Source organism: Dreissena polymorpha, chromosome 13 (assembly GCF_020536995.1).
Source record: "Dreissena polymorpha isolate Duluth1 chromosome 13, UMN_Dpol_1.0, whole genome shotgun sequence".
Lineage (NCBI taxonomy): Eukaryota > Metazoa > Mollusca > Bivalvia > Myida > Dreissenidae > Dreissena > Dreissena polymorpha.
The window spans coordinates 26,073,402-26,082,828 of record NC_068367.1 but is presented as its reverse complement, the minus strand read 5'-3'; the positions used below and the strand labels follow the sequence as shown (position 1 = coordinate 26,082,828).

The following is a 9,427-nucleotide window of genomic DNA, read 5'->3' as shown; positions in this document are numbered from 1 at the left end:
CTTAAATACATCGCCACATGACGGAAGTTTAGAACTTTTAACATTTTATTTTGTCGCACCGACTAACCAAATTATAGACTTTGCTGAACAAGAACTGTATGCGGATAGGTCATATAAACATTAACTGGAATAAAATTGTTCCATATCTGTGAATACTATTAAGTTGATATAAATATGTTTCACTTATAATGCTATTAGGTTTGCTTTAAACTGAAATTCACATTGTTTGTTGAAAATGTTGTTAAACAAGTATTGCGTTGAAAAGTAATCTTACCTAACTGCATTATTCTTCCAATGTTTTCACTATATGTATATACAAAATATTATGCTAAAGGAAAAAGATTAACTAAAATCACACATGTGTAGGTAACATGACCCAATAAGTAAAAACATGCATTTATTTAAATAAGTAATTTGTAAGATATGTATTTGGTCAGACAATCGAAAAAAAATTGACCGAAACGAGTACAATCGATTTTTAAAACCTGTTGAGCAAGTTCTAAATATTAATTCAATTAAGAAATACTTTGGCTTCTGAGTTTTTATACGACACATCATCAAATGGTGGGTTGGTGGAAAAGACATATTTTCTTTACATTAGGGATGGGACCACCCTAATGTGTATAAATGACAAACTTACACATTAATTAACATTAAGATAAGCTAGCAAGGTACTCTTTTCTATATAAAAATGAAACTATCTTCCACCTTTCTATTTGCAGAGGGCATTCCATGTCACAGTCTTGACTGGTTGTACAAAAATACTATCAAGTTAATTTCATAAATGTATAGGTTCACTTTTACACACGTTAAAATTGTTCTGTAAACGGATCATGGACACAACACAAACAGCTGGTAGAAAATAACAAATATTTATTTATCATCAAAGATGCAATAAAATGTCAATATATACAAGAGTGTGTGATATCAATGCCTAAAATCTACTTGAAAATCGTTAAATGTTCAAATTGAAGAAAAAGGATTACTCATTGTTTATGTATGAACATAGGCTGACACTATGCTACTAGAATCACTGGTCAACATATATAATAAAGAAAATTTGGTTAGCTTACATTTTCCAATATAAAACGAAATTCCCCACTGTGTGTTACATATAACGTACAAAATAAATTTTCTGATAGAAAAAAACTAACATTTTGTTTAAATATTGAATAAACTGTAAAGGCTTCTGTATTTAATGACTTCTTTTGTTTTTATAAAAAAACACAAGATTAAACATTTTGAAAATATATAAGCTTTGAATTTTTTTAACTCAAGTCCTTTTTGACAAGACTCCAAATGTTACATTTCTATTTGGCACCTAAAGAACAAACTTACTGAATTTTTCAACTTAAAAAATAAAAAGCAAAGATTACTTAAAAAATCCTGAATTTATATTTGTTGAAGGCACCATTCAAAAATGTATTCAAAGAACAAGCATAACTCTTACTACGGAGAAATATGAGTACTCGATACCTAATCTTAATCTAATATCAAGATATTAACTAATTCCATAATTGTGTTCACAGTTTTGTTACCAAGAAACAGCATGCATTGCTTTCCACCAATTACAACTGTTACGTGTCACTGCCCAAGTTTTATAAATGCAATAAAACTGGTCTTCCGTTTGTAAACAAATCACGTTATTTTATACATGATAACCTTCATATATTCGCTGCATTCCACATTGGGTATATTTTTTTTTAATTTATTACCTCTTCAAATTAAAGTTAAAGATTCTCAATAACAGCATGCTACACAGTAACACATTTTACAAATCACATTCAAAAATGTATTCAAAAACCTTCATGCTTAACCATACGATTGAAGAATCAAAACCCCGTTAACAGGATCATTCTAAGAAAAAAAATTACCTAAACGCACAAACTGTACCATGACTCACTGTTTAAAACAACGTTTTACTACATTTTATCAATTTACTTGGTAGGTTATGATGCTGCAAACTCAGACCAACAAAATTACCAAAATGTTCAATCTGAAACCTTAACCTACAGAAATAAGTTAATCTTTACCAAAAAGCCCAAGTTGGAGATTAACATTATTGGCCGTCATAATGTAAGACAACCCTGACAAATTGGACTCTTTTACAATATGACTTCATTTGTGAAATATGTATACCCAAGGGCCCATATTTATGAAGAATCCCAAGTCAAAAATTCGAAGTCTAAAGAATGATTAAGATTTTCTTTACAAAAATATGCCTTGTTTGACAAATTTAACAGAAATACCTGTTGCAATAATTATCATGATAAAGCGCTATCTTCACAAATTGACCGAGTTGTTCTACTTTTTATCCATCGGTGAAATCTCTCAAGGTAAGATGAATGGGTGCTTAAAAATAAATTTTAAAAAATACGTAAATAAGTCCTTTTTAGTGTTCCGATGCAGTGTTGCAAAACCGCAATTATTTTAATTCCCAAAATGACTTGCAAAAGGATCTTAGAAAATAAGGGTTAAAGGTTATACAAAATGTCCTCGAAGTATGAGTTATGAAATGGAGGAAACATGATGACTTATATATACCAATTCTGTAATGGCAATGACAATGTATGAAATTATACAATTACAAATCTGTGTGCTTATCATGAAGTATTACTATGAACCCTTCTGGCTCAATGAAATGAAACCATGAGAAAAAGTTCTATGGAATGTAATTGAAATATAAAAGATCATTTTTCTCTGAGTGGGTTATAATGTAAGGTGGGGAGTGAAGCGTAAAAAATGCCATGCAAAGAATTTGATTCAATGAAATAGTACAAAACAGTACCTACTTGAAAAATATTGACAATGAAATAGTACAATACAGTACCTACTTGAAAAATATTGACAATGAAATAGTACAGAGTAGTACCTACTTGAAAGATATTGACAATGAAATAGAACAAAATAGTACCTACTTGAAAAATATTGACAATGAAATAGTACAGAAAAGTACCTACTTGAAAGATATTGACAATGAAATAGTACAAAATAGTACATACTTGAAAGATATTGACAATAAAATAGTACAAAATAGTACCTATTGAAAAATATTGACAATGAAATACCGAGAAATCCTACACATTTTAGACCATACTATGATGTACTAAAAGGCATTGCTCACCAATGTGGATCACTAAGCAATGAAAAAGAAAGAACAACAAATTAAGCGAAATTTTGAAAAATTTAAAAATACTTGGAGATTAAACTATTCTGTTAACTTGTGTGAATTAATACCAAACAGTAATAATGACAAACCTTTACAACCTTTTAGATTGTTATTACTAGAAACTATTACAAAACAGAATATTTGTTATGTTGCCTTAACAAAATGTCATATATTTAGCAATAAAAAGATGCTAAATGAAAAAGCTTTTCAACATTTAGCAGAAGTCACACTTTCCATAAAAATCAACAAATTCAATAACAATAAAAAAGATTCATTTAAAACAACAAAAAAGAGAAAATTGTACAAAGACCTTACTAGAAAATGTCCAGATTAAAAGAAAACAAAATACTGTGACGTAGATGTCATGCCTCCCCTTTCCAGAGACAACACTTCTTGAACAAATCTGTAACAACATCGCATTTTGTAAGGATGAAACAATATTAGCTGGGTTTGCAGGTATTAAAACAAATTCCTTGAAAATGAGTTGTTTGCAGAATAAATACATAATCAACATCTTCTTCTTTAGCCAACACAATGCTTTGTCATAATGCATGTAAACGCTTCAGTTAGTTGTGATGCCATCTTAATTAGCAAAGACCAGAATAAGACTCAGATATCACCCCATTGGTGCAAAAAGGTACCATGTGACATTACAATTAAATGTCACATGGTACCTCTTGGCATCAATTGGGCGATAATATGTTAACATTGATCACACATTACAAAAGGGTATGCATGGTAATGCATTACAGCACTTTTATTCTAATGTTAAGTATAAAAAGCATGTTTGTGCAATGTTGGAGCAGATTTTTTACCATGAAAGCGTTATTCCTTTGTGGGGTGCAGCATGGAAATAATACTTCAATGGTAGAGAAGTAAAATAGTAACAGCTTGGAAGAGTGAGACAATAAAAAAATCTCATGTAAACAGGCGGTACAAACAAACGAAGCGATATTTGTTATTGTAAAGGGCTCCTGAAATGTGCACCATTTTTGATAAAAGATGATATTTCAAAGTGAAAACACATACTGATGATACATGTACTGATGAAACAGTGCAAGGTACAATTGAACCAATGATAAAACACACTGGCGTCTGGTGATTATTGGCAGCCTATTGCCAGATGAAATGAACGATAAATGAACTTTGAAAAATGTTCTTGAGACTATTTTTACACGCGGACGGAATCGATTCTTTTGAACTGTTTACCATAAAATAACAAACAAAATTATGCTCTATGGTATGAAGTTGTCATAGCGTAAAACAGGTCATGTTTCGAAACGAAGAGATTCTAAAAGAAATCATGGATATCTATAGGAATAACAGTGTTATATGTTACACAGAAAATCCCCCTTATAAAAAATACAAACTCCATTTATCTATTCTGTGTAAATCTGAAGAAAATATATATCATATTAACCTAAATAGACAGCCAAAAGAAAGGTAAGCAAACCTTTTCAAGTACGAAGCACACAAAACCACGGTTTAGATTGCTCCTTCTAAAAATAGTAGAAAATGGTACTACCTAGAAACAGTTCACAATCACAATTATTTTCATTAAGTGCTATTTGTTTACACTAAATATTAATTTTTTAATCTCTGAATCTAAGAATAGTTTTCTTGCCAAACTATGACTTAAATTCTTAGTTTTATATGTTTAAAACAAAACGAAAATCACACCATTTGCACTAGTTGAAAGACTTTGACTTTTGGGATGTAAGCAAAAAAAAAAGTACCTCTTTTTTAAAGCATTTGGGAAAAGACTTTTTCCTATGCATTAGGTGTTCAAGAGGCATATGTACAAATATTATTTCCATTCAACTCTGTCAAAGACACTTTAACCCCAGCTAAGATCAAGAAGAATATATAAATATAACATAGCACTTATGTATTCTATAACTACAAAACAAAGCAAATAACACTTAAAAGAATACAGGTGGTCTTCAAAATTGGTCCACATTTAAAAAGATAAAAAATACTCATTAAAACAAAAATGTGTAAATTAACACACAACATGGCGTAAAACAAAGAAATAAATGATGTCATAGTATAATTATTTGTTAAGAGATAAATCAATGCTAAATTGTATCTCAAATTGGAAGAAAATGGGAAATTCATTGTAAACACTTTTTCAACAAATAAAGGGTAGACTGAATACTTCCAACAAAATAATACAACACAGTCCTATACTTATCAATTAGTCAAACCATAATATAAAGTTCTTGATGAAAGGGTTAACAAATTGAATAAAACAATCAATAACACAAAAACAAATTATATATCCATTTTCTTTAATCAAGTGCTTCAGCAAGTAAACAAAAAGACTTTTCTTAAAAGCCATTGTTATCAAGGCGCAATTTCATAAATAACCTTTCAGAGTATTTACATCTCAACCTCTCATAAATAAACAGTTTGTGATTTTTTGTGTATCTCTTTTTTTAAGAACTGACTTCATAAAAAGTTACAACATAAATTGCCATTTGTGCGTTTGTTCTTACTTAGTTGCCAACATAAGTCATTAGCGCTTATATGCTAGTTTAAATCTCAAGCAACAGAAATATTAACTAGATCTTAATAATGAACAAGCAACATTTATCGATATGTTTAACAATTGTTTCCAAAGATATGCATATCGAATAACATTTAAGATTGTATATGATATAAATATGCATATATCTTTTTTTCCGGAGTTATCTAATATAAGAACCATAAAACTGCTACCACATTTAAAAAGTCTAAAGCCCTATAAAATAAATAACAGTGAAAACTCTGTTAATGTTACGCCCTTAATTCAGACAATAATTTTCGTACAGCAAATTTTATGCCATGAACAAACAAGCAATATAGTCCCCTACCGGCTCCACCATTGTCAGAAATTCCACCATTGTCAGAAAAAAAAATGTTGTTGCCATAGCAACACAAATTTTTGACTTAGGAACAAAATGAAATGACGTGCATAATGTCCATATTGCCATCTATCCATGTTTCAAGTTTCATGAAAAAATATTAAGAACTTTTAAAGTTATCGCAGGATCAAGAAAACCACCATTTTCAGCAGTATTTCTAGTCTAATTGTTGCCATAGCAACCAGAATTTTTAAAGTAGGAACAAACTGAATGGCGTGCATAATGCCCATATTGCCATCTATCCATGCTTCAAGTTTCATGAAAAAATATTAAGAACTTTTAAAGTTATCGCAGGATCCAGAAAAGTGCGACTGACTGACAGACTGACAGACAGAGCGCAAACCATATGTCCCCTCCGGTGAAACCGGTAGGGGACAAAAACACCTGCCATTATAAACTTTTATGCCAACTGTAACAGTAACTTTTACTTAAAGTTAACATGCAAAAAAGTAACGATTAACAAACGGGCAAACATCTGCTCATAAAGAAGTCAAGAACAGTACAAAAATAATAATTTAACAAGTATATACAGGCTATTAGTCACTTAGAAATAGGTTACACTTCACTCAACTCAAATAACATACGCAGTTCAACTATATTGTATCCTCAAATGCTGAAACTAGTTTCACTTAACATTTAAGAACAAGAAACCGTTGGAGACGGGTGATGCTCCCCAAAGGTTTTTTTGTCACAATATTGCACTATATATTTAGATAAAAGGAAACGTCTTGAGGGCACAGTAGTTGGAGGAACAAGAATTTTTTATAGAAAATTTCAAAGGGCCATAACTCTGTGAAAAATCATCCGACCAGAACCCGCTGATAATATGCACATCTCCTCTTGGTAGTGTAGCTTCCCCTAAAGTTGCATTGAATTCCGGTCATTAGTTGCTGAGAAATAGCCTGGACAAGAATTGCACTATATGTACAGTTAATGGAAAATTTTAAAGGGCCATAACTCTGTGAAAAATCATCCGACCAGAACCCGCTGATAATATGCACATCTCCTCTTGGTAGTGAAGCTTCACATAAAGTTTCATTGAATTCCGGTCATTAGTTGCTGAGAAATAGCCCAGACAAGAATTGCACTATATGTACAGTTAATGGAAAATTTCAAAGGGCCATAACTCTGTGAAAAATCATCCGACCAGAACCCACTGATAATATGCACATCTCCTCTTGGTAGTGAAGCTTCCCATTAAGTTTCATTGAATTCCGGTCATTAGTTGCTGAGAAATAGCCCGGACAAAATTGTGCACGGACGGACACACGGACGGACAGACGAAGCGGCGACTATATGCTCCCCCCAAAATAAATTTCGGGGGAGCATTAAAAAAGTGGACCAAGCAAGTAAACAAGAAATAAATAAGTCATAATAGTCAAAGTATCAACATGTATTATCCGAATTCTAATATTTTACCACAAGAAAAGCTGGCCTTAACAAGAAAAGCATAGCAGTAGTTTTGTTTTTATAAAAAATGAAAGAAAATTAATATCATCTGATGACCATTTAAAAAAATACTTTTGAGAAGAACATGAAAAGGAGTAGAGTTAATACAGTTAGAAAATGATACATTCTTAAATTATTTAATATTCTCAACTGTCCGTACATTCTTAAATTATTTAATAGTGTATACTGTATTGCTTATCAAGTTATAAATATCCAATTTCATATATTTTAATATAGGCCAAAGAAAGATAATATTGATTAACAAAATGACTTTCAGACGCAATTTCCTGCAGTACACTAACAAATGAAAATCGCTGTTCCAAAAACACACAAAATTACATTTAGTACAGTAACCAATGGAAATTGCTGTTACATAACACAAACAGGACATAATTGATATGCTATGTCTCATTATTAGCCAATTAAAATGTCAAATACATAATAGTGGATTTGAATTGGCAGCTAGAATGAATTATACATTGATACTCTTAAGCCACTTGGCAGAAATGTTTTCTCAATGTGTGAGCAAAGCATAATACGGCCAAGACAATAAGAACATCAGGGCCCTTATTCACCTAACAATTTGTATACTTATGTCTAAGAATAAAGAATATTCATTAAGTTGGTATATTCAAGAATTGCTTGAATTTTGAGTGAAGCTTGGCAATAAGCACCTCTATCTATATCATTCTTAATGTAGAACATTTTGTTAATGACATAATCCCAGTGGAGGCCTGTATATATTCAAACACCGAACACACTTTTCTTGCTTCCAAGTCATTTCTTTATTCTCATACTTAAGTCTACTAATATGTTGGGGAATTCTGGCCCAACTTTCCCTGCACTACACACAAGAACAGCTACAAAGTCTTTGAGCTACTGCCCAATGAGCAAGCACAATGAGAACAGCCATTTTCTTAGGCCATTAATTTGTTTCTGAACAAAAATACAACCTTTCAACACCTGCATTTTGATAAGTGTGTACTATTGTAACTGACTTAAAAATGTGAGGCAGGTACAATAGTTACACGTTGACCCCTGCAACAGAAATCACCAACTTCAGTGCATAGAAGTGAATGCTATTAAGGCATCAGCGATATGCAGTAATAAGCTAATTTGCATTGCTTCTATTCACCATAAACACAAACTGGCACTATTATTTATAAGACTGTGCAGTCCTTTATCATTCAGGACATAATCCTATAAATATTTCTATAAATAGAATATAACATCAGAATCTATAAATAACTTATGCTGACTTTCTATAAATAGACCATTAAACTCCATAAATAAGACATGTATCATTTCGTTTAGTGGAAATGTGCATCATTTTCCATATATAAAACTCTCTTTTATAAATAGAACTCTTATAATCTTTTATGAATAGAGCATCTTCTATAGAAAAAACTCCATCATCTTTGATCAATAGAGCAGTCTTCTATAAATAGAACTCCATCATCTTCTACAAATAGAATGCCCTCCTATAGTCCCCCATCACGAAAGAAGACTACAGCTTGCCCAATCAAGTTGAACGGGCGTTCCAGCTAGTGGCCTTCGATAGATGCAGATGTACTGGTCGATGTGAAGGTAGGTGGGGTATACAACTTCTTCAGCGGGCAGAAGGCTGACCTTTGGCTCGGCTTCAGTTCAAACTTTGTTTTCACGATAGGGCAGAACAGCAGAGGCTCTTTGATGGACGGTTGGCTCGTTCTGAATAAAAATGAAATGGATAATTGGTGGTTATAGACGATTTACAATTTCAATCCACAAATAATCAGAAGAATTAGTTTTCGTTTTCAATGGAAATTGAGTTGTCCATAATCAACATATTTTCTTTTTAATTGATGTTTCTCTATCATTTCTTTACAGTTTAAAGGGTTTTACCAGAGAATTTCGAGGAATT

General features: G+C 31.6%; 1 protein-coding gene and 1 long non-coding RNA gene across 4 annotated transcripts in view; both read right to left on the bottom strand.

Annotated features, from left to right (window-relative positions):
- Nucleotides 1-856: 856 nt before the first annotated feature.
- LOC127854956 (uncharacterized) lies at nucleotides 857-6,002 on the bottom strand. Its single transcript, XR_008037251.1, has 2 exons — nucleotides 2,831-6,002; nucleotides 857-2,788 (listed from the first exon to the last, which is right to left on the bottom strand). It is a non-coding gene; the product is annotated as an uncharacterized LOC127854956 (long non-coding RNA).
- Nucleotides 6,003-6,009: 7 nt separating this feature from the next.
- The window catches only part of LOC127854945 (protein FAM117B-like), a 59,587-nt gene continuing 56,169 nt past the window's right edge, over nucleotides 6,010-9,427 (bottom strand). Inside the window, exons 8-9 of one of the 3 annotated variants that reach the window (XR_008037231.1) lie at nucleotides 7,103-9,234; nucleotides 6,010-6,933 (exon numbers count right to left, since the gene is read on the bottom strand). Coding sequence is in view for 2 of the 3 variants with exons in the window: in XM_052390134.1 (XP_052246094.1) it covers nucleotides 9,069-9,234 (166 nt within the window). In the remaining variant the exon portion in view is untranslated. Of the gene's footprint in view, nucleotides 9,235-9,427 lie in introns of all 3 variants that reach the window. The other 2 variants (XM_052390135.1, XM_052390134.1) reach the window with 2 other exon arrangements.